Below are 26,741 nucleotides of genomic sequence, written 5' to 3' on the forward strand. Positions count from 1 at the left end.
TGGTAGTTTCCTATTTCTCATACTCTCTGGTTTACCATAGTTTTAAGAAAAAAATTTATATGGTTATTCAGAATTTTGGAATCATTCATAAAGCAAGGCTACAGAAATATAGTTTTCAGTGATTTCTTCTTTCTTGAAATGATCTGCTTATATTGGTTTTTGCATATATGTTTACTTCTTAGATTAGAGGAATCATCCTAGCCAGAGCTTACTTCATTATCTATTTGTAAAGATTATATACTTAGTGGAAAGCAGTCTTTGGTTTTTATTGTTACCTACATGGAGAGCTTGTTGGTTCTTCCTTCAGAGAAGACTAAGGTGTTGTTTGTGATCATCCAGAAAGGCATTTCTCTGCATTATGAAGAATAGAGGCCTTTGGACATTGTTTTTATTCCTTTGTAAATGGACATTCTTTTGACATTAGCTTTTTAAGTGTAATTTTAAATTGTCGGGGAGCCCCTGTGACTAAAAAGCCTGAGGCTTTATTCCTTTCTCCCAAGTCTTTGCAACTAATAACAGTTTGAAATACTAGGCTCACCATGTGTTTTATCTATGTTTCAAGAGAGGCCTTTAAAGTGTCTTCCCATTTTTCTCAACTGGTCTGCCTCTATTAAAAATGTAATTTGGTAGGGGGCAGCTGGGTAGCTCAGTGGATTGAGAGGCCTAGAGATGGGAGGACCTGGGTTCAAGTCTGGCCTCAGACACTTTCCAGCTTTGTGACCCTGGGCAAGTCACTTGACCCCCATTGCCTACCCTTACCACTCTTCTGCCTTGGAGCCAATACACAGTATTGACTACAAAACGGAAGGTAAGGGTTAAAAAAATATATATTTGGGCAGTATTTCCCAAATGATTAAAAAAAACTTCCCACATTTGGAAAGTCTAAAAGAACCAAGATCAGATGTCCATGAAAACTTTTTTTTTTTTAAGTAATGCAAAATTTTGACTCAAGAAACCAGAAATGCCCAGCAAAGAAGGGAAAACTTACATCAGTATCAATTTTATTTTTTTCTTGGCATTTCAAAAGCAGCAAGGAATGACCCTACCTAGTAGAGTAAGAGAATTCACATTTTGAAGAAAGATAGACTTTAAGCTCACTTATCAAGTGATGGTCTTCCTTTTTTATGGAACTGAAGGAACATCAGTTGCTGAAGCAAGTTTGAAATTCATTCTAATGATACTGTTACACTTAGCTAAGGTGAAGTTTTTCTCCCTGAATATTTGGAAACTATGTTGAGGTCTATGAAATAATTCTTTCATTAATCAGTGGAGAAAAGAAGATGAGGCCAGTCCAGCTTCTTGATGTTACTTGTAGATGCATTTCTGCATTGACACTTTTCTTGATTGTTTGAAACTAAAAACATTCATATTTTGCCTAATAAACATAACTATATGTACTCCACATGATAGACCCAACCAACAACCTGACTGTATATTTGGCCTGGGACCAATGTTAAAGAAGCAGTATATTGTGGAAGCAGGGCAGAAAAGGGACTGCTTCAAGAAGAGCACAAATACTTTATTTTTAGATTTTTTTTTTTTAAGGATAATTTTGATGCTAAAAACGAAGAGACATGTTTTAGTCATCGAAATATCAAAGCATTTCTAATTTCATCACTATAAAAAAATCCTATAGGCAACTCATAATTAGAAATATAGTTACATAGCTCAGTGGAGTGAGAGTCAGGCCTAGAGACAGGAGGTCCTAGGTTCAAACCCGGCCTCAGCCACTTCCCAGCTGTGTGACCCTGGGCAAGTCATTTGACCCCCATTGCCCACCCTTACCACTCTTCCACCTATAAGACAATACACCAAAAATTAAGGGTTAAAAAAAAAANGCAAATTAAAACAATGCTAAGGTACCATCTCAAGCCTATCAGATTGACCAATATGATAGTAAAGGAAAATGATAAATGTTGGAGGGAGATATGGCAAAATTGGGATACTGATGCATTGTTGCTGGAATTCTAATCTAACTATTCTGGAGGGCAATTTGGAATTATGCCCAAAAGGCCATAAAATTGAGCATATCCTTTGATCCTGTAATACCACCAGTGGGTCCATATCACAAAAAGATAATAAAAATAGAAGAAAATCACTTATTTGTACAAAAATATTTATAGCAGCTCTTTTTGTGGTGACAAAGAATTGGAAATTAAAGGGATGTCTATGAACTAAGGAGTGACTGAACAAATTGTAGCATATGTTGGCGATAAAAATACTATGGTGCTATAAGAAATGATAAGCAAGATGATTTCAGAAAAAGCTAGAAAGATCTATATGAATTGAAGCAGAGTGAAATAAGCAGAACCAGGAGAACATTATACACAATAATTAGAATATTATGGAACAATCAAATGTGATGGACTTGGCTATTAACAGCAATACAATGATATAGAACGATCATAAGGAACTTATGGAAAAGAATGCTATCCACCTCCAGAGAAAGAAATATTAAAGTACAAATGCATATGAAAACATGATTTATCATTTGTTTATTGGGTATATGATTTTGGGTTTGCTTTTTATAAGATTATTCACTTGCAAAAATGAATACTATGGAAATATGTTTTGCTTGATAATTAATGTATAATCCAGATTCAATTGCTTATCAACTCCAGGAGAGAAGAGGGAAATAGGAAAGGAGACAACATGAATCATATAACTTTGGAAAACTTATTTGGAGATTTGTTTTAAATATATTAAAGATTAAAACTAAATAAAATTAAAGATTAAAAAAAAGAAATAGAAAGATAGTTCCAGTAATACACATTTTCTGTTGGATTTGTTTCACTGCTAATAAGATAGAAAGCTGATATTCCTGAGGCATTTAGGAGTCAGATCATTGAACCTGAGGAAGTGGAAGAAGAGGAAAAATTGACTGATAAATCATGGAGTTATACTTTACAGAATTTTCTCTTCCATATCCAATTTAATCTGTGTAAGCCTATAATATCTATGGATGAAATTTCAAAAGAGAGAAGAATAGGAATGGATAAAACATCCAGAATCGACCAAGTACTTTTCCAATTTTTGCTACATGTTGAGACTCATGTGTTTCCCTTGTTTTCCTTTTCTTTAGGAATTGCAGTATGCAATGTGCCAGCTGCATCAGTAGAAGAGACTGCAGATTCTACCATGTGCCACATCCTGAACCTTTATAGACGAACTACCTGGCTCCACCAGGCATTGCGAGAAGGCACAAGAGTCCAAAGTGTGGAACAGATCCGAGAAGTTGCTTCTGGAGCTGCCAGGATTCGAGGGGAGACCTTGGGCATTATTGGATTAGGTGTGTTAACTTGGCATTGCCAGTTACTTTACTTTGACTTTCATCATTTCTTCAAAACTTAGTAAGAATTGGAGCATTTTGAGCTAAAAGGGACTCCCCCTCCAACTCCCCCAAGAGACTGGTTTAATTTGCTTTAGAGAAAACAGCTCTAGAGAATGATTTCTCTCTGCCAGTTACAGACTTACCCTTTATGACCCAATCACTCAATAACTTCTACTTTAAGGTTCATTCAATCAGAATTTTATTACTCAGTCAAGATTCTGTTAGCTGTTTTCTGCCATCTCTCAGGACACTGCCCTTCCTCAATAAGTTCAGTGGCTGGCTCATAGTCTTTCTCCCCACCCCAACTCCTACTCTCGTACTAAGGGATTTCAACATAGATTAAAAACTCCCTCAAACACTCTAATTTCCCAGTTCCTGTCTAGTCACTTCCCATGATCTATTCCTCTAATTTATTTTAGCCACACAGAGATTGTTATCCACATAACCTTGCCATCATCCATAAGTGTTCCTCTTCCATGCTCATAAACTCTGAAATTCCTTTATCTGATCATAATCTTTTTATCGCTTCACTTTTCCCTTTCTGCCTTATCATCCCTAATCCTGTACTTCATCATCATCATGACCTTCAGTCCCTCTACACAATTCTTTAGGAAGCCATCAACCCTTCATTGGCTACATTCTCCTTCCTTCCCTATCCTGACTCCTTAGTGATCCAATTCAACTCTACCCTCAAGCTCCTTTCCCCTTTATCCTGTCACCAATCATGCCTTGAAAAGACCTAACTTTGGGTCATTCATACCATCCATTGCCTTTCCCTCCTCTTCATGGGCTACTAAAATAGAGCTGGAGTGAATCACATAACCTAGCTGATTGGAAGCACTAGTTTGTTATGTAATGAATGTCATTTAATATTATGTTATATACTGTCAACTCGATCTTCCCTTACAAACAGCAGTCCTTTTAAAAGATCTCCCTAACTGAATCACCCCCTTGCATCAGCCATTCCATGTTCTTCCAACTCTCAGCTGAGGACCTAGCTTCAGACTTCACTGAAAAAATTAAAGCTCTTCATGAAGAGCTCCCTATTTGTCTTCCTCTCATATCACTCAAATGGTTTTCATTATTTCTTCCACCCCTTTCTCATACAAAGAGATGACTCATCTCCCTGCCAAGTAAAATTTCTCTTCATATACCTTTTATCCTATCCCATTTTCTGCAGCAGTGCCTTATTTGTCCTATATATTCTTTTACTAAATCTTTTTTTATTTCAATATTATTTGTTTGCAAATTCTCTCCTTCCCACCTCCTCTTATCTCCCCATCGAAAAAAGAAAAAACAAAACCTATTACAAATATGTATAGTCAAGCAAAACAAGTTCCCTCATTAGGCATATTTTTTTAAAAAGTACTTTTTTCTGAGTCCATTACCTCTATATTGGAGACAAGTAGGTGACATGTTTTCATTATGAGTTCTCTGGAATTGTGGTTGGTCATTATGTTGATTAGAAGTAATTTCCTACTAAGTCTCTCAAAATTGTTTGTTTTACTGTTTTGTTGTTATTATATAAATTGTTCTCCTAGGACTTGACTTTTCATCAGTCATACAAATCTCAGGTTTTTCTAAAATCATTCTCTTCATTTCTTAAAACCTAGTAGTAATCTATCATAATCATATGCTGTAACTCATTCAACTAATCTCTAATTTATTGGTACCCTACCCCCCTCAAGTTTCCAATTCTTTTTTACCAAAATCAGAGCTGCTATAAATATTTTTATACATATGGATTCTAATTCTCTCTCTCTCTCTTTTTTTTTAACCCTTACCTTCTGTCTTGGAGTTAATACTGTGTATTGGCTCCAAGGCAGAAGAGTGGTAAGGGTAGGCAATGGGGGTCAAGTGACTTGCCCAGGGTCACACAGCTGGGAAGTGTCTGAGGCCAGATTTGAACCTAAGACCTCCCGTCTCTAGGCCTGGTTCTCAATCCACTGAGCTACCCAGCTGCCCCCTTCTAATTCTCTTTTAATTTTAATCTTGTTGAAGTATGGACCCAGTAATTATAACACTGAGTCAGTGTGCACAATTTGATAGATTTGGGGGCATAATCCAGATTTTTATGGAATGGCCAGCTCAGTTCATAGCTTTAACAGTAGTATACCAGTAGTACCTATTTTCCAATAACCCTTCCTACATTTGTCATTTTCTACATTTCTCCCTATCCTTTAAAAAGAAAAATTTCACTTTACTCAACCATTCCCATTAGCTGTTGTCCTCTATATTTCCTCCCTTTTGTGACTAAACTCCTTGAGAAAGTCTTCTACAATCAGTATCTCCACTTTCTCAGTTGTAAATCCTATGCAGTTTGGCTTTCAGCCTCATTTTTCTAATGAAACTTCTTTCTCCAAAATTACCAGTGATCTCTTAATTGTCAAATCTAGTGTACTTTTCTCATTCCTTATTCTTTTTGACTTCTATAATTTTGCCACTTGTTTATCCCCTCTAGGTTTTCATAGCACTGCTCCCTCCCTGTTCTGCAGTCATTAGTGCAGCCATTCTTACTATCTTTCTCTAATCTGTAAATTTGACATGCATACCATCAATTACTATATTCAAGTCATTAATAAATGTGTAAAGTAGCATGAAGTCAAGGACACATTCCTAAAAAAATTCACTAGAGACTGACTACTTTAAAAATCCATATTATTGTTCAATAATATGCAAGTCTCAGATCTGTTTGAGTTACTACTATTTAAGTTAATATTATCACAAAGCAAGAGAAAACAGAAGCCTTGAGATTGACCTGACCCTAGTATTGTATATTTGATCAAGTATAGAAGGGTAGTACAATGTTGTTGACTTACCTGGTTGACTTGCAGTGGATGGCTCAAGATTTAAGTGCATCTCATCTTTAACACTAGCATTAATCCATCAGATGAAAATGATTGAGGGCTAGCTGGTCTTGCTGTGAGAAGCTATATTTATTAGTTTTGACTCCAGAATAGTTTCACTGTGAGCAGAGACACCTGTAGACAAGGTCTATGTTGCCTGTTAAGCAGTCCTGAAAAAAATGACATCCTCCTTGGAGAGTTAGGTTAGGGAGGAGTAGATCTTACTTCATCATGTGTTTTCAGTGATTAATTGAATTGATTTACCACCTGGGTAAATTCAGTACCTCGTAGACTACGGAGGAAGGAAATGAGCATTTATTAAAAACGTAACTCAGGTCTTCTTAAACTCTTAAGCCCAGTAATATATCCACTGAATCACCTAGCAACCTCAGAGCTACTTCAAGAGTAGTAGCAAGGCTTCTCAGCATTCCTCTACTCTACAGTTTTGTACAAAGACTTTATATTCTCTCAGTAGATATTTCTCTTGCCCCTATTATGCGTTGAAAATTGAGGTGGGGGGGGCGGTGAATGGGAAGGATAGTGCTAACACCTGAAACACTTTACAAACTCCATTACTCCATCTCTAAATAGGTGATTAAGAGAAGAGGAATTGGATTAGATTTGTTGTGCTTACCCCTGGAAGGATAAACCGAGGAGCCATGAGTATAAGTTGTAAAAAAAAATAAATTTAAATGTTATACTTGACATAAAGAAAAAGTTCATAACAATTAGAACCCCAAAGTTGTAATGGATTTCTTCAGTCTTTGTGGAAGGAGGGAGGGGAATGTGAGTTCCCCTTTAAATAAAAGTTAAATAACTACTTGTTTGGTATGAAAAGAGGGCATCTCTTTCCAGACAAAAGTTGGGACTAGATGATATCTGAGATCTCTTCTAACTCTTGAGATTATGTGATTATAGATAGTATAGATCAGTGGTTCCCAAACTTTTTTGGCCTACCGCCCCCTTTCCAGAAAAAATGTTACTTAGTGCCCCCTGTCACCTACTATCACCACCACCTTACAGTTATTCACTGCCCCCAAATGCACCTTTGGCCATCACCACCTTTCCTGGATCACTGCAGCACCCACCAGGGGGCAGTGGTGCCCACTTTGGGAATCACTGGAATAGATCATAAATCATAGATTTAGGACCACAATAAACCTTAGTAATCTCTGGTCCAAATTCATTTTGCAGATGAGGAAACTGAAGTCCAGGAAGGGAAATTAACCTGTCCAAAGGCACAGAGATAATAAATGGCAAAGTTGAGATTCAAATTCATGGCCTAATTCACTGCTTTGGGTGTGATGGGGAAAGCACATCTGCTTTCTACTTTACCTACCACCAGCTCATCCTGTTGTTTCCCTGCCATCTTTGCTTCTTTTCTTCTGTGAGCAAAGCTGGCTTCAAACTACCTCATGTGATACAGATAGAATGGGAACTGTGGTGGTGATGAATAGTTGATGAGCAGTAGGTATATATTTTAAAGTATCAATCACCAAATCATAGCAACTCTTCCAGTGAATTACCTTCATAAGTTTTTTACTTCTGACCACTGACTTTATTAGAATACATGCAAGAGAGCCACAGATTGGACCCATTAAGTGCTAATTACTTTTAACATCCCAGAGAAATTGGGGCAGCTTCTAGAGTTAACAAAACTGTTGGTGCTGGAAGTCAAAGCAGGTTAAACTGCTTCATGATTTCTTTAGGGCAAAAGAAAAACAGTAAGAAATCCCCCTTTGAGGTAAGCAAAGTAGTAACAGGGTTTGTTTGCAAATGTTTATCCCTTCCTTCCAAATTATGTCCCAATGGTCCTTATTTTTTCCACTAATTTAGAATCACTATGTTCAAAAATCATGCTTGTACTTTTCCCTTATAAAACTGTCTCCCTTTCCACACCTGGTCATTATAATCAGTAATTCCAGACCTCTAATTTCTAAAGCTGGAATGTTGGAATCATCATCCCTTAGCTTAGCCTCTATCTATCTTATCTGCCACCAAGTCTTTTTAATTCTTCTTTCAAAGTAGTTCTTGAATTTATTCTTTTTTCTCTGTTTTTATCTACTACCTTAGTCTAGACCCCACAGCCAGTAAGGAAAAGGAAGTAAGTCAGCAAAGTGAGGTTAAGCAACACACTAGGAGATCTGAGGGTTATTTTATAATATAAATCTTTCTAAATAGCTGTGTGTTAAATACCAGAGAAAATTTAGTCCTCCAAAATACCTAAGAATTGATTATGCAACAAGAAAAATTTCAGGGGCTACAATGAAATCTCAGAGATTGATAAAGAGAAATGGCATAATTTTCATACTTTGTCTAAGGCATCAAAATACCTTATCCCACCTTTTCCAGGTCTTCCCCACCTTGTTTGTGCTTGGGTTACTTTGGCAGCCTCTCAGTTGACCTTTAGGGGAGCCTTTACAAATTTCTTAAAACTGCTTTAAATGTATGACCTCTCTGTTTAAGAATCTCTCACTATGAAGCCTCAAGTTATAATAGAAAGAGAGGCTTAGAGTCATATGACCTCTATTCAAAATTCAGATCTGCTATCTCTGAACTTGTGCTAGTTGAATATCCTCTGGCATCACTTTCCTTTTTGGTAAAATGAGGAGGTTGTACTAGGCCTCAGTAGTCCCTTCCAACTATAGTTCTATGGTTTCACAAAATGGCTGCTGCTTATCTTTTTGTCAAACCCAAAATTCCTCTGACTGACTTTCTATCCCCTCCATAATCTTGGCATCTATTTAAACCTAATTACCATTACTTCCTAACACAAACCCTTCGTTTCTTATTTCCACTTTATTGCTATTACTGAAACTTTCTCACTACCTAAAAACTCTTTTGACCTTCTTTAGCTATATCTTAGCCAACCTTCATGACCCAGCTCAAATCCCCTAAAGATCTTTGCCATCTGTCTCCTGCCTAATTTCTGTCCCCAATCGATCCTTTCTTTCTACTAATATAGGACTTCTAATCTGAAACACCCACTAAAGATCTTGTTTATCTGTTTTTGTTTTTTCTTTGGAAAATTTTGGCTGTTATTGTTGCTTTCTGAGAATGGTTAGGGACTCCCCAACTAAACTCCTAAGAAGTAGGTACTGTCTCACATTCCACAGAGCTCCCAGTACAAGGATAGGCACATTGGTTCTCAATAGTTTTTGAAGAGTTCATATAATGAAGTAAGATCATACTTAAGTCCAAACAAAGTGAATTATTTTAATCAAGTATAGGACAAAAAGATAATCAGTTAGCATTCTAATAAGTATCCTCATATAGGAGAAAGCATGAGTCCTAAATCATCTTCATCTTTTTTCAAAAAAAGTATTAAAATAAAGAATCCTCTTGTAATACCTATATCAGCCTCTTTGAGAAATGTCAAATTATTTCTAAAACTTCATTCACAGTTTTACATAGCAGTCTTAGAAATGTATAGAACAAATTTGTACATCTTAACAATAAAACCAATAAGATTTTATTAGGAGAAGAGAATATAGGCAGGCCAATTTAATTTTCAGACTCTATAAAAAGGAGATATGGCTTTTTCCTAATTGCTATTGTTGAAAATCATTCTAAAGCATATGAATCTCTTCCTCTCTGAAAAAAGAGAATAAACTAGAGCCTTAGCCTCACATTTAGCATCAATACTCATAGAACAAACATACAAAGGGGCAGAATGACTTAAGTCAGAAAATTGCTTAAATGTGTATATCAAAGAAACATTGAACTATAACAGAGATCTGACTTGTAATACAAGCTCTTCCACTACCTCGGTACTTTCTACTTCTTTCTCATAGTGGAGCCCCAAATAAATTTGACTTAGGGTTTTCAGTTTGTAGAGATGGTTGATTTCAGTTTATGTGTATATCTGCTTTTTCCTAATAAAGATAGACAAGGAATCAGAATCATCCTGGGCAAGAATTCCCAGCTGATACCACAGGCTTTCTCTGTATATCTTTTAAGCAGCCAATGGGCTACCACCAGCTCCCATTCCTGCTTCTCCAAAGCAGTGGTTTCTACATTTCTTTATTCTTCCACTTCCTTGGTAAAATTTTTGAGTTTATACCCTCAACATATGTATAGTTACTTAAATACTTTACAGAGTGTATGCATTTACTGCTCTTCTAATAATCCAGGACATTATAAAAAACTTAATCAGAAAATAGACATCTTTAAATGATGTGCTAAGGAAGAAACAATATTTAAATGTTTAGTTCTATAGTTAGTGGGAGTGGAGGCCCAGAATTTGTTGAAAAGAGGAGTAACATGACCAGATTTGTTGGTTATTTTGGCAGGTTGTAGAAAATTATAGAAAGGAGAAATAAGGCCAGGAGAGGAGTTAGGAGGCTATTGCAGCAACCCAGGCAAGAGGTCATGAGGGCCTAAACTAGGTTGTGGCTAGGACAGATTCAGGAAATATTATAGAAGTAGAAATGACAAGATTTGGCAGCTGATTTGGGACAGACACCAGTATGAACCTGGATTCACAATCTGACTAGAAAAATTGTGGTGCTCTCAACTATATTGAGGAAGAAAGATAGCAATGAAGGTCACACCTGGACAACTACTATAGATAGGGAGCACCTGGTTATTGCTTAGATTATTATGTTATAACATTCCCCAGGAGACCCAAACAGGCTCAGAAATAGATTAAGAGTTTATGGAGTGGAGAGATTGGAGGTGTATTAGAGGATAAAGGTAGGTGGCATTCTGTTGCAGAAAAGTTTCAATTACCTATTAAGGAAAGGATGGGATTCCAGAAATCTTCCCACTCTTGTCAGTTAGCCAATAAATATTAAGCACCTACTATATTCCAGGTACTATGCTAAGCTCTTGGAATACAAAGAAAGTGTTTTTTTTTTTAACTCTTGCTCTCAAGAAACAGTCTATTTAGAGGAGACAATATGCAAATGTCATACATACAATCTATATACAAGATAAATGGGAAATAATCTACAGAGGGAAGGCACTAGGCTACAGAGGTATTGAGAAAGGCTTCCTATAGAAGGTGGGATTTAAGCTAGGACTTGAAGAAAGCCAGAGAAGCCAAGAGTTACTGAGATATGGAGGGAAGGGCATTGTAGACTTGGAGGACAGCCAATGAAAATGTCTGGAGTTGGGAGATAAGAGTGTCTTGTTCAAGGAATAACAAAGAGGCCAGTATCTCTGGTTCAAAGAATATTGAGAGAAAAGTGGGGGAAAGGTAGATAATGAAAAGCTTTGAAAACCAGAGAATTCCATTTGACCCTAAAGCTGATAGGGAACCAATTGAGTTATTGAGTAGGACCTGTGCTTTAGGAAGATCTCTTTGGCAGCTGAGTGGAGGGCAAACTGTAGTAGGGAGAGACTTGTGGCAGGCATACTAACCAGCAAGCAATTAGAGTAGTTCAGGGATAAAAAGAATACCCTGTGCCAAGATAGCTGGGAGAGGTGGGAGGTTTTTGTTGTTGTTTTGAAGGGGAAAGAGAACAAGTTCAATTTCGGTTTTGTTTGTTAAGTTTAAGGTATTGATTGGACATTTGATTTAGATGTCTAATAGAAAATTGGATATGTGAAATTGGGGGGGGGGTCAACAGAGAGGTATGGGCTAATTAAATAGATTTGAGGATCATCTGAATAGAGTTGATAATTGAATCTATGGGAGCTGATAAGATCACCAAAACAGTATAAAGAAATTTGAAAAAAGGTCTAGGACAGAGCCCTGTGGGATAACTACAGTTAATGGGTATGGTCTCTATGTAGATCCCATAACAGAGACTGAGAAGGAAAGGTCAGATAGGTAGAAGAGTCAGGGGAAAATCCTTTCTCAAAAAACCTAGAGAAAAGTCATTGTCCAGGAGAAGAGGGTGTCAAAGACTGGAGAGAAGTTAAGAATGATGAGAATTGAGAAAAGGCCATTAGATTTGGCAATTAAGAGATCACCGGTAACTGAAGAGAGGGCACTTTCAGTTGGATGATGAAGTCAGAAGCTAAAATGAAAAGAGTTAAGAGGAAGTGGAAACATTCATCATAGAGTCTTCTCAAGGAGTTTAGTCACAAAAGACAGGAGAAATATGGAATGATAGTAGGAATGGGTAAATCAAGTGTTTGTTTGATCATAGACTCCTGAGTTCAGGCCATGACTACTATTTTGGGGACTAATCTGGAATGATAGGAAGGGAGAAAAATAACTCAAAACCCAGTGACTCCTACATTCTCCCTGACCACTCAGTGACTTTATAAAAGCTCCTCTCTCAACCCCAATCCCCAATTGAGTTTGCCTTCATAGGAATATGCCTCATGCAGCAGTTAGTTACTATTTACAGTTTGGACAGAATCCTTACCTGCAAAAGCCCAACTATTTAAAAAAATATTTCTTTAGCCATTACTAAAACTGACATATTTAAGCTCTTTTCCAGTTGAGTAAACTTGGACAATCTGTCTACATGAGGAAATTTTCTTCATGATTATTTAAATTTCCCCTTTTCTTTTTCCTTTTCATTGTGTTTGCTTACTGAATTGTGTTGAGATTCTTATTTGTCCTTTTATGTATAATGTAGATGTAGGCAACAAACATCTTCCCATTTTATAAAGAAAAGTTACATATTTATTTCAATTATGCAAATTTTAATTCATCACCTATTTTAGATTAAAGGAGAAAAACAGATCTGATTTTGTATTTAAACTATTCTGAGTCTCAGGAATACTGATTCAGGAAGGTTCAGGTTGATTTTTTTATAGGAACTTATAAAGAATGCCACAAATTTTCCACATTAAAGAAAGCCACCAGCCCAGATGTTAGGGGAATTGAAAAGATTCAAGGGTGGGGCAGAGGCAAAACCTATAGTGCAAAGAGGAAACCTACAAATGAAATGCCAATCATAGAATCTAAAACTGGAAAGGGCATTAGAGGACATGTATTCCAACTATTTCATTTTATAAATGAATGTACTGAGGCCCAGAGAGGTAAAGTTATTTCTCAAAAGTACATAAATGATAAGTAGCTGTGCTGGAATTCAAACTCAAATCTTCTAACCCTAAATTAAGTGCTTTTTCTATTACATCACTTGGGGTCTTACTTGCATTCACAAGCCTTGCTGAGGAAGAACTCAAGAGGCCCTTTCTGGAACTGTTTCTGAGAACTCATCCTTTTTCCCACTCCCACCCACAACCCCACGTAATCTTCCTAAAGCATTGGTTTTGGTCATGACCTTCACCTACCCAAAAGCCTTCAGTGGCTTATTGAATCAATCGAAGCCTCTTAGCCTGCATTTAAGGCTCTCCCCAGAGTGGCCCCAAACTATTTTTTCAAGTTTGTCTCTCATCACTCCCTAATATGACCTTAGCAAACTAATCAATTTAATGTTTCCTTCTACCTTTTACCTTTAACTTTATGGTATTCATGTATCTCTCCATTAATTACTGGTTCCCTACCACCACCATTTCTACATGTTGAAATCCATATTTGGGGGTAGGGGCCAATCTAAAGCCCACCTTCTCTATTAATCCTCATAACAATTGATTTCTTCACCTCTAAACTCAGATAGCATCTTACTTATATCTCTCTCATGCATTATGTTCTAGTTTGCATCACAGTTATTTGTATTTTTATCTTATGTCTCCTATTAGACTTGTAAATTCCTTGAGGGTAGGGACTGTGTTTTATTCCTTATATTCACAATATTTCTTAAGATGGGAACCTTGTAGACAATAGATTTTCAGCAAATGTTAACTATTTGAAAATATCTTTGATTCTAGGGTCAGTCTTTCATGTAGAGGGAAATAGCAAGTCAGGTAATGAAATATAATGATGACATTTTCATGTATACATAAATAGGATTGTATTTGTACTCACCATTCAATGAGTGCCATCAAGATTGCCTTTAGCTCTTCTTTTTTAAAAAAGTCTAAGTATAAAAGTATATTACTATTAGCCTTTCAACTATTTCTCTTGTTTCTAACCCATTCCACTTTCCCCAAACAACATATTCTTTGCTTATGAGACATCTTCCATATGTCATGTTGTATGCCTGGGCATTTTCAAGTTCAAAATATATTTAATAGTCAGCTGAGGCCTTCATCACCTGGACGTACATAGTAAAAGCCTAAAAGCAGAGGGGTCTTGTTCCCAAATACAATCTCCAGTAGAGGCCAGAGCAAATGCTGTAGAATATAGAATATGTTGGTGGTGGTTGTTTTTTTGGGGGGCGGGCAGGGAATTGTAAGCTAAATCAGGCTTACTCTAGGGTTGTCATGAGTCTAGATCAATACTTGAATTTATTGTAGGTCACAGTGTAAGGATAGAAATCAATAATGATGGTGATTAGTTTGATGAGAAGTAGTAAAGGAATATGAAGTGTTTGAGAGATTTAGGCAATGATAGGAAGATTTGAGAAGAGGAAATATAGGGAATTCAGGGAAGAATAATAGTTGAAACAAGAAATAAAAGAAATTGAGATAAGAATTTTTAGCATTGTGCTTGTGGAGGAAGAAATGTCACAAAATCTCATAGTTTTTAGGCATTGTGCATAAGGAGATTAAGTTAGCAAAGAGACTATTCCCATACTCTAACCAAAAAATGAAAACTAAAATATGAATGAGCCAAGGCAGAGAAAAAAATTATTTCTAGCATTGCCATTTTAAATTTGGAGTGATGGTAAGACAATCTATCTGAGAATAGATGTCTTGGGGACAACTAGAGACCCATGACTTGACAGGAAGAATCAGAGATGAAATAAATAATCTACTAGAGAGTCAGTTGCTAGTGCTATATATTGGAAAATATATGTCATTTTCCAGCTCAAAACTCCTCACTGATTAAGAGAAAGTTCTCTTGTCCTCTTACTCATACTACTTAAATTTCTGTGGAATGAGTAGAAATGTTCTCAGAGAATTTAAATGGCATTACCATGGGTACAGTTCAGCCTTGTGTAAGTAATTAACATTTCCAATTATGTTTCCTTTAATTGGAGCCATAGGGACAAGTGGGCAAAGTCACATACTTAACTATGATTGTACCAAACCGTATTCTGCAGTGGTGGCTTGGAAAGAGGCGGCTAAGCAGAAAAAGCAGGAGTTTGCTATGTATGTCAAAGCTTGCTTGACTGAGTTCACTGTCCCTATCTAGATTCTAATAAATGGTATAAGGGAATGAAGTAGAGTAGGGTATTTTTTCTATTATAAAACCAGTAAAATGCAAGTACCCATTAAATGAATGCAAAGTTGTAATTTTTATTTACAAAGTTATGGTTTTTTCTTGTTTTCAATGCCTATAATGTTGGATCAAGACCCATTTTTTAAAAGAAAATGTCATGCTACCTGAAGCATTTTCTGCATTATTCCTTCCTTTCTTCTTTAGGCACAGCTCTTAGTCTCAGAAAGATTACATTTCTGTTCATTTTCATTCTCTCAGCAGTTATTTATTAGACACCAGCTGTGTGCTGTTTTGTTCTGTGAACCTTAATGACAGAGCAGTAGCAGACAGTCTTTCTGCCTCTGAGGCATGAGTATAGGATTATCGATTTAGAGGTAGAAGGACCTTTAGAGGTCATCTTGGGCCCGCACTATCATTTTATCATTTTCTGATGGGGAAACTACACACTACACTTCTATTTTGAAGGTACAATATAGGTATAGGAAACAGGGAAATAGAATAACGTTTATATAATGGTTTCAGATTCATAAAGCCTTTTACGTATGATATCTTGTTTGATTCTCTTAACACTAAGGTAGAGGAAATTATTATCCCCATTTTAAGTATGGGGAAACTGAGACTATTCAATGACTTTTTCTGAGATAATACTACTAGTGAGAAAGAACTTAGGTCCTTCTGACCAGCACTCTATGAATTCAGCCACCTCTCAACACCTGCAACTAATGAAATTCAAAAGATCATGAAAGAGTAGCTTAAAGCAAGTGTTAAATGCGTGGCCATGACACTCCTGATGGGATCTGAACCAGAATAAAATATAATTAAGAAATAACCAACAATATAAAGATTAAATAAAACATAAATAATAATTATATCTTAAAACTAAGTCAGTATGTGCCCTTTGGGGATCCTTATGGATGGTTTGTTGGCTCCCATTTCTATTTGAGGGTGACAAAATGGCTTAGAGTATATAGACTTAAGTGCTAAAGGAATTTGGGGAAGAATATTATGAATGTAAGGTTTGTCAGAGAAGACTCCATGGATTGTGATTTTGGATCGGAGCTTGATAAGGAAAATGGTAGACATAGAGAGAAAGAGGCAGGAGAGAGGATGTCATGTACAGGGAGCAAGTAAGCCAGTTAAGTTAGAATGTAGAATATATGAGGGAAAACCATCTGGATTGGAGGCAGATTTCATAGGACTCTAAATGCCCAGCAGAGAAATATGTATTGTATCCTGAAAACAGTAGGAAGCCGATGAAACTTCTTGAAGTCGGTATTCCTCTACCATTTTGGTAGAGAAAATGGATGGGAGAGAGGAAATAGTGGAGGCAGGGAGAGCAATTAAGGAATGACTAGTACAAGAGTCAGAGCAAAGAACAATCAGTTTGTGGAGAAAAGATAGCAAGTGATCAACATGAATTTCAATTTTACAACTGCTATATTTCAGATCTTTCAGGAGTAACTTAATGAGACCAGTACCTAAATTTTGGGAAGAGGAAACCTGATGAAAAAACACTGTCGGCATTAGTAAGGAAATTCCCTTTCCTGGATTCTTTATAATTAGCTCTGTGCTTTCATATTCTATCTTCTGTAACTACTCCCATCCTCCACAGGAGAGTTTTAGGCTTCTACTTTGGCGGTAATTGTAGGCATTATTAGTTGAAATTATGGAATTATATTGTATCCTAGGTGTCGTGTTCTAAATCCCTATAGCGTTCCCAACTCAGCTGGTCAACCTAAAAAGGCTTGGCGTGAAGGTCATATAATATATAATGGGAAAATTTTTGGACCTATGATCAGACACCCTTAGGTTCAGATATTGTCTCCAACAGAGTAGAATAGAAGTATCATACACATAGTAGGGATTGTTTCACTCCTTATATTTGAGTCCCTGCCACCAGGTACATTAATAGGCAATGCTTGCTGACTGATTATTATATTCATGACTCTGGATAAGTCATGTCGCCTCTCTAAGAAAAGTTCCTCAAAGAACAAGGATACTATCTGGAGCCTCTAAATCACAAGTGTGTTGTGAGGGTTAAATGAGATCCATAAGATCTATAAGACACCTAAAAAATCATAAGACACTATGTGAGTGTCAGCTATGGTTATCTTCCAAACAAGTTGCTTCCCTTGCTGTAATTATTGTTACTGTGTGTTTGCCTATCTGTTTAGGTCGTGTTGGACAGGCGGTTGCGCTGCGTGCCAAAGCCTTTGGCTTCAATGTCATTTTCTATGACCCGTACCTGTCTGATGGCATTGAGCGTGCTCTGGGGCTCCAGAGAGTGAGCACTTTACAGGACCTGCTATTTCACAGTGACTGTGTAACCCTACACTGCAGCTTGAATGAACACAATCATCATCTGATTAATGATTTCACCATTAAGCAGGTAACCTAATCAGGCACTTGGGGCCTGTTGGTCATTTGGGTTGGGTGATGTGTAGAGTTCCAAGCAGAGACCTTATTGTTCTCTCTATGGGATTGTAGTAGCTAGTTTAGTGAATCTTTCTTGCTCCTTCTTTGCTGACCCTCATAGGAAATAGTTGATGCCATACTTAGCTGTTTGGCAGTACTTTTCAATAAATTTGACTTGTCAGCTCTATAAAATGGGACTAAATAATAGCATCTCCCTCCCAAAGTTGTTGTGAGGATCAGATGAGATAGCATATTGCATAGTAACAAGGGGAGCCTTAACCAACTGTGGATTTGCCCCCAAAGCAAAAATCATGGCTGCTTTCTTTATATCTCTATCACATTTAGTTTGATAAGTGTAGTTCAATTGTAATTATTTATGAAATCACATCTTGCACCGAAAAATGTGCAAGAGGATATACTGGTCAAAATATTGCTTTTGGAGTGTACTGGCTGTTCTCTAATTTAACTTGTGCTAATGAGCATTTCTGGGGAAATGATCCAAATTCCAGAGCTATATAATGAAAGGTGCTATCAGTACACAAAACTCAAAACGACAACTGAGAATGATCACACATCAAAAAGACAACTTAGAATGATACTCATCAAAAAATGAGTAAATCTGCTCCTGCTTTGCCTTTAAAAGCAAGAGAGTAGGAAGCTGCACCCCACTCCTATCCCCTTCCAGTTTAGACTTCAACTCCCCTCAAGCTGGTGACTGCTCCAAGATAGCCTCTGCAAGAAGTAGGTCAAAGAAATGTGGACATTGGAGAGACAGAGCACAAGACAAAGTGGGCATTTGATCAATTCTCCCCAAACAAGCTTGTGTTGTGGGGAAGGAAGAAGCAAGGGAACAGAGGCCCAAGGCCTCTCCTACACAAAAGCCAACTCTCTGTGTTCCCTTTTAGGCATAGTGGGAAACTGAAACCCATTGTGGAGAAAAATTCACAATTCGAAATGCCCTCCTTTTCAGTAACATTCTTGATTTGAAACTGCCTTGCTGCTATTGGCGAGTTTAAAATGAACAAATATTATGACTTCTCAGCGCCCCCTTGTGTTCAAAGTAAATGTACACAGAGGATGATATTCTTTAAATAGTGATGGTTCCAGGTCTGAATTTCCCAAAATTGATTTCTATTTTCTCAAGTCCTTTACAAGGGTTGAGGTATAAAATAGATCTGTTTGGGTGTCATCTTAAAATTCATCCTTTTAAGGTAAAATGGTAGGGAATGAACCCAGCTAGTCTTTGTTATGGCTATAGTTTCTGTGAATGTTTGAGTGCTTATTCTTCTTGCAGTAGGAAGTAAAGATTCAAAATCTACAACTTAAAACGGTCACATTAGAACAGAAGCTTTCTTGAGGGCAGACACTGTTATTGCCTTTCTTTATACCTCAGCACTTAGCAGTTTCTGGCATATACTGAATGCTTACTAAATACTTGTTAACTGACATTTTAAATAATGTCTGGTAGACTTCACTTGTGGGATAAGAATCCATTAAGTCTTCTTTCTATCCCTGGAAATAACTATTAGTTTTAGTTTCAGATACAGGCAGTTGGAGTCAAAGTATTTATTTTATTGAATTGAAATTAAATTAAATAGTGGAAAGTTTTCTGCAGGTGACTTTACTTTTCAATATCACCTTGGAGAAGCTAGTTTTTCCCACATCAGTTACCTTCATTGTTCCCATCAATACTAGCAGTATCCTTTTATAGTCATTCAGTACCTAAAGAATAGTTATAAGGTTTTATAGTAGTGAAATTATTAACAAGTAACTAATGTAAATAAATTTTTAATTTTGCTAAAAAAATTACTGTGCCTCCAATTAAATATTTATCACAAAGATGTATTGAAAAAAGTAGATGAAATAAGTAATAAGAACAGCTCCCAAAGGTTATTGGATCATTGGATTTAAACCTAGAGAGAGACCTTGTAGTCCAACCCCCTTATTTTTCAAAGAAAGAAATAGGCCCAGATAGGTAAAGCAACTTTGTATGATTCTTTACGGTTCACACAATAATTCCCTTCTAACAACTTTGTGAGGTTGATGTTATTCACAAAAAGGAAGAAACTGTGGTTCAGATGATAACCTTAGTTTTGAAAGTATTGTCCACTGACATGAGGAAGTGTGCTTGGAGAAGTTCAGTCCCACAATGAGGAAGAGTCCTCCAGGAGGGGACCTGTATCTTCTGTCTGTTCTTTGCCCCTTCAGGCTATCTCCAAAGTAAAACATCTAAAAATGTCATGCCACATTAACACATGTAACTCTTAGTATACATTGACTTTGTTGGAGGGAATTTTTCATGCACATCATACAATGTGCATCATGAGGTTTGGTTTTATTTTTAGAAACATTTGTTGCATAAATGAATGTGCCCTCAGGTCCCCACCTCCGCAAGTCAAGATGCTAGCAGCCCACTGAGTAGGAAAAGTGCTACACACATGCTCCTGCTCCCTAAAGGCATGCTCTAAACATGCATACTCTTTAAGCAGAGAATTCAATGTTGCCAAGGGAACCTCAACACATTGAATTTTCCCTTTTAGAGTTAAAATTGTAGCTTAATTGTTAACTGTAATCTCATGTGAAAATGGCTTTCTACATATGAAATCAAAGTAAGGGAGTAGGACTGAGAGACTGGACACAGGCTAACTTCTGGCTGTACTGGCCTCTAGAAATTGGAGATTACAGATGTCTGAAGCAAGTCTGTGTTCTTGAAGGCCCACCAATTTCCAAAAACAAAACTATTTAAACTTTCATTTGTGTCTAAATTTATAATAGGATTATTAAAAACAGATGATTTAAAATTCCATCTTGGTCACAAAGATGTAAAGAGAAGTAGTTGAAGTCCTACTGAGAGAAAGGGAAAGCTACAACATACATCCTGCTTATGCCACTTAGATTCCATCTAGGAAAGAGTGTTGGCATTGCTGAGGAACTGGAGTCATCCTAAAGAGACATCTAAAAACATTGACTGTAGATCTTCATTCTAGCCAGTCTTCCTGAAGGCTCATATCCTTATGAGGTCTTTTGTGTAACTTTCAATTCCAGACTTTTTTTTTTTTTTTTTTTTTGCTAAAAGAGTCTGTGCTTTGTATCATATAAACCAGCACACCAGGATTTGAGTTTTAGCTACATGAACACCTTGGATACTCAGAACATTGTATTCCCTTTCCTCTTCCCTTCTTCTCTCCTCTCTCCCCTCTCCCTTTTCCCCTCTCCTCTCTCCCCTCTCCCTTCTTCTTCTTCTTCTTCTTCTTCTTCTTCTTCTTCTTCTTCTTCTTCTTCTTCTTCTTCTTCTTCTTCCTCTTCCTCTTCCTCTTCCTCTTCCTCTTCCTCTTCCTCTTCTTCTTCTTCTTCTTCTTCTTCTTCTTCTTCTTCTTCTTCTTCTTCTTCTTCTTCTTCTTCTTCTTCTTCTTCTTCTTCTTCTTCTTCTTCTTCTTCTTCTTCTTCTTCTTCTTCTTCTTCTTCTTCTTCTTCTTCTTCTTCTTCTTCTTCTTCTTCTTCTTCTTCTTCTTCTTCTTCTTCTTCTTCTTCTTCTTCTTCTTCTTCTTCTTCTTCTTCTTCTTCTTCTTCTTCTTCTTCTTCTTCTTCTTCTTCTTCTTCTTCTTCTTCTTCTTCTTCTTCTTCTTCTTCTTCTTCTTCTTCTTCTTCTTCTTCTTCTTCTTCTTCTTCTTCTTCTTCTTCTTCTTCTTCTTCTTCTTCTTCTTCNTCCTCTTCCTCTTCCTCCTCCTCCTCCTCCTTCTTCTTCCTCTTCCTCTTTCTTCTTCTTCTTCTTTTCTCTCTCTCTCTCTCTCTCTCTCTCCCCCTCCTTCTCCTTCTCCTTCTCTTTCTCCCTCCCCCTTTTCTTTTGGGACAATTTCCCACAACTCTAAAGTAGGGTTGGAGTCTTTCCCTAGTTAAAAATCTTTACAATGAACAAAAATTAAGTTTAGCAAAATTGATTTGTTTCTACCTTTGGTTTGCTTTTTATTTACATGAACCTTCCTGACTTCCCCTAAACTCCTTATCATTTGGGTATACTGAGCTAGTTATTATTCTCCCACCTCCTTATAACTTACAGTTCAGTTTCTTCCATAATGTTACAGCAGCCCTTCCCATTTCTGGTCCAGTCTTTGGGGTTCTGTAGATATGTAGTAATTGAGTCTAAAACATTATTTGTTTTGAGCAGCTCAACCCTAACACCACAGGTTGAAATGGTATGAATGACGGTGTTGTATTTGAACTCAAACGAAACTTTCTCCCTAGGAAAAGATGGTAGAATGACTGGTTTTTCAAAGTAGATAGGTAATGTAGGGGCAGGGGGGAGAGGGGATTCAATTTAGCTGCTTAGACTTTGTTGTAATGGATGCTTCTGAGTAAATGAGAATGCCTCAACTTTTATTTTATCTTCTTTTTAATTTGATTATCATTTTTTAATTTTTCCCAGATGAGACAAGGGGCTTTCCTGGTGAACACAGCACGAGGTGGGTTGGTAGACGAAAAAGCACTGGCACAGGCCCTGAAGGAAGGAAGGATACGAGGGGCAGCCTTAGATGTACATGAGTCAGAACCATTCAGGTGCTTTTCTGTTTGTTCTTTTGTTCCCTTTCCTTATTTCTCCCTTGTAGTGCATGGTGTCCCCTGGGGAAGTGGCCCAACCAGCCAACTCCTACCCCTACCCTACAACCACCCTTACTGATAGCCAAGCCAGTGGTCTCTCTTGATGAAGCAGGCCCCCTGATTACATGGGGAAAGGCCAAGGGTCAGAGCCTCCTTTTTGTCTTAGTGAAGGAAAAAACAGGTATAGAAAGGAGATGGGGTGGCCATGACTTCTTTAGGCCACTTTGACATAGGAAGTGATATGGTCACTTCAAAAAGGCCCCTTAGCTGAAGGGAAGTCACAGAGATGGCTCCCCCCCCCCCAATACCCACATGTACAGGCACATGGGTGAGAAAAAACAGGCTATTAGTATGAAATCACCCAGATGCAACTATAATATGTGAGCATCAGTATTCAGCATCCAAGATCCTCTTCCATGAATAGCTGGAGCAGGGAGAGTCCCGTGGTGGTTTCATGGCTTCAGAATAGCCTGGGTGCCCACCATCTATTACCTTATTTTCCCTAGGTTCCTGCTAGCTTAAATGAAGATCATGATTGCAATCATTCTCCCACAATCAATTTCCTCCCTTATTCCCTCCTCCCCCTACCCCCAGTCTTTTTTTGTAAAGTGTTGGGCTTAAGTTGGCCCATGCTTCTGCAGAAATTAAGGCCCCAAATGCTCCTGACCTTACTACCCCAGTGGATCTCCTTATAGCTCAGTGAGTAGCACTAGAAAGAATGATGTCTCCTCAGTCACTCTGAGCTTCAGCTGAATAGAAAAAAGTAAATTCAAAATGAAATCCATCAAGAGGAAACCAGACTAATTGTTTTAACTGCAGGAACCCATGTAATCCATGGGAAGAGATTCTGAATATGGATATCAAAGACCATCCATCAATTGACAATAAAGTATTTTACAGTCAGTTATAAAAGGTTACTTGCAAATAGAAAGCTTGATGCTCTATTGCCTAAGAAACCACCAAATCCTCTTGTTTACTTCTAAGTGTAACCATTACAACAAGGTGATTAATAATTTGTATAAATAAGGCCATAGTCTTAATGGCATCCAGAATACCTTAAAGAGGAAGTGGGATGGAATGAGATTTCTGATCTCTTGATTTCTTAAGAAGGTCACTTAAACCAGGGAACAGGCATTACTGCTAAAGACAATAGCCTACTGCTAGGGTTCTCAACAGCTAATAAGCCTCAGTTGGATTTCTGGGCTTCAAGTCCAGGTCACTTGATCAAGTCTTTACCTGTTTGAATCAACAGCTGGGCTAGAGGTGAGGTAGATTGACATGTTAGGGCTGCTCATGTGTCTCTTTGTTTGGCCAATGAAAAGTGTAGGAATGAGGTCAAGTTTTGCTATAGTATGTGAGGAAATTATGATATTCATCTCCTGGCTTTGCCATCAATTTCATGGGTGGCCCTGGGCACAATATTATCTCTTCACTCAAAAATCTGTATCATCAGATTTGATGTTTGGGCCTTGTTGGACTTTTTGTTGTATATATATGTATATATATATATATATATATAATCATTGGTCCTTTATTTTAACCTTTCTTGTCTACCATATAAAAAGTGAAGTGTTGTCTATGCAGCTCTTCATGTTATAGGAAGCCAATGCCATGAATTGGGGTGGTGATTGTGAGCTAGCTGGTATAAGACTTCCAACACATGCTCTAAAGATACCTTATAAATGTTTTAATAACTGAAAATTAGCCTTCTTTCATTATGTTTCCTATATATTTATATGCTTCTGCTTATTCTAATTATCTTTCACGGTCGTGTTTAGCTTTAGCCAGGGTCCCCTAAAGGACGCACCAAATCTGATCTGCACTCCCCATGCAGCATGGTACAGCGAGCAGGCCTCCATTGAGATGCGAGAAGAGGCTGCACGAGAGATCCGGAGAGCCATCACAGGTAGCCATCTCTGCAGCAACTCTACTTGGATAGCTTAGCTTCTCCTCCATGGGATGGATGGGAAGCTGCCCAACTGCTTCTCTCCAGCAACAAACATTGGTTAGGTTCCTACCACACTTTGTGCTTAAAGAGATGAAAGGTTTAAACAGACTTCCCTCAAGAAACTCACAATCTATTGACACCAGTACCGATAGCTGTTGTATACATCAGTGTAGTAGAATGGCATCAAGTGCTAATCTGACCTGTGGGTAAACAGCATTAAAGACTCAGGAAAGTCTTCAGGTAGGAGGAAGTGTTACAATGAAGTTATTAAAATTAGCTAAGGAATGCAAAGTGGACATGGCACAGATTCTAGGAATGAGCAGAGGGTATATTTAGAATCAGTAAATAATCTAATCTGGCTCAGCTGTATATAGTGCATGGAAAAGCATAATATGAGAGAAGGCTGGAAAAGAAGGATAATGCCTGGGATTGAAGAGCTTCTAATACCAGAAAGAAGAAGATGACCAAGCACTGGGAGCCACTAATGATTTTTTTTTTAACTCTTACCTTCTGTCTGAGAATCAATACTATATATTGGTTCCAAGGTAGAAGAGCAGTAAGGGATAGGTAGTGGGGGTGAGTGACTTGCCCAAGGTCACACCACTAGGAAGTGTTTGAGGCTAGATTCAAGCCCAGGACTTCCCATTTCTAGGTCTGGCTCTCAACCTACTGAGTTACCTAGCTGCTCCCACTGGTAATGATTTTTGAGCCAAGAGATGACATGACCAAATTTATCTGTGAGCTTCTTCTAATAGCAGTGTGAAGAATGGCTAGAGTGTGGATAGAGTGGCAGCAAAGCCTGTTGAGAAGAATAACATTAATTTTCTAGGTTCCAACAAAGATAGAAAATAGAAGTAGAAGAGAATAGGATCAATTCCAAATAAACACAACAGTAAATTGAGTACACAGTTTTGGGGAAAACACAGGAAACAAATCGTGAGTTCCTAGAGCTTGTACAATAAACACCTTTGTCTCCTCTTCATGGTGCCCAGAATATGCCACCCTATTGCCCCCCACTCCCCACATGCAGGGGACTGAATCAATATTCATTAAATTGTTGCTAGCCAAACTTGGCCCTGCTTCAAATCACAACTCTTTGACTCTTACAAGACACACATTTAGGAGTAGAAAATGTAGCTAAAACAAAAATCAGAATTTTAAGGACAATCCAGCAAAAGAGCACTGGGAATACTATAATGATGCCCTTTTTCTTTTTAACGTTTTAAAGATTACATAGGATACTCCTTACCATGTTCCCTGAAATGATAGGAATATTCCCTTTTCATAGGTGAAGGAAATGAGGCTCAGAGAGGAGTCAGTTACTTACCCATAGTCACAGTATTATGATTCAGTCTTCTGTCTTCTGACTGAAAGGTATCATAGCATTCTTTCCACCGCATGGTACTTGACTAGGTAGCAGCTGTGGAATTGAATTTCTGTCTTGATACACTATTGGCTCACTAGCCAAGCCCACAAGAGGGCCCTAAAGCTGAACAAGCGGTGGATATCTCAGTTGTTCCATCAAGTAAATAAGGGCTTCTGGACTTGCCCCTCCCCACCCCTCCACTAGAGTGTTAATTACTTCTTTTGAACCATTCCAAAGGTCTGAACCTACTGAGTACACATTTTCTCTGTCTCCATTTCAGTAATAGACTAAAGCTGAAAGAGCAGTAGAAGGGGAAAAAAGTTAAAGGGTTCTTGGAAATAATGAGATAAAAGTTTTCAGCTATATAAGAAATATTAGTAAAGGAGTAGCTAAGCAAGTATAATTTGTAGTCAGGAGAACTAGATTTTGCTTTTTTTTTTTTTAAGTCCTAGTTATTAAAAAGAAATTATGAGTACTGATGCCAAAAATTCCATATTTTTCTAGGTAAGAAGAGACATTGCACTGAAAGAATCAGTTGTGTCCAGAAAGTGTGATTAAAGACCAAGAAAGTAATAAGTGAGCCTATGAGGCCAATGATGCATGATTAAAGATCATGGGACTCATGAAAACTTAGTTTCTTTGTTTAGTATGAGAAAATTGTAATATAGAAAGGACTAAACAGAATAGTGAGGCCCAGGAACCAACCTGGTACACACATACAGGTGTCCCAAAGGTCTTAGGGTGAGCAGTTTTCAGTTATTAATGTTATTTAACTATTAGAGCTAAAATTGCTCTAAAACCTTTGGGGCATCCTGGATGTCCATTGTTTTCCTTTGGAAAACTAGGGCTCTACACCCTTGCTTTGTATGATTGTCAGAGCCTGGTTATTGGACTGGGTTGACCAATTTGCTTTAGTCATTTTGATGTTTAACCTATATGGCCGTATCTTAAGCTTTGTTAGCTTTGGACACTGATAGCATAAGTAAAGGAACATTTCAGATAGGTTCTGGGTTTGATATTGGGTTGAGGATATATCATAGTGAGGTAAAATGTTGATTTTAATGCTTGAATTAATGAAGTATATGAATTAAGGTTTGTGGCTACAGAAT

General features: G+C 37.5%; 1 protein-coding gene across 4 annotated transcripts in view; it reads left to right on the forward strand.

Annotated features, from left to right (window-relative positions):
* CTBP1 (C-terminal binding protein 1) overlaps positions 1–26,741 on the forward strand; it is a 317,979-nt gene that overhangs the window by 283,317 nt on the left and 7,921 nt on the right. For all 4 annotated transcript variants that reach the window (XM_044682241.1, XM_044682244.1, XM_044682242.1 and 1 more), the window contains 4 exons: positions 3,083–3,289; positions 17,482–17,696; positions 22,146–22,276; positions 24,097–24,224. In XM_044682241.1, coding sequence (XP_044538176.1) covers positions 3,083–3,289; positions 17,482–17,696; positions 22,146–22,276; positions 24,097–24,224 — 681 coding nt within the window. The remainder of the gene's footprint in view (positions 1–3,082; positions 3,290–17,481; positions 17,697–22,145; positions 22,277–24,096; positions 24,225–26,741) is intronic.

Source organism: Gracilinanus agilis, chromosome 6 (genome assembly GCF_016433145.1).
Source record: "Gracilinanus agilis isolate LMUSP501 chromosome 6, AgileGrace, whole genome shotgun sequence".
Taxonomy (NCBI): Eukaryota; Metazoa; Chordata; class Mammalia; order Didelphimorphia; family Didelphidae; genus Gracilinanus; species Gracilinanus agilis.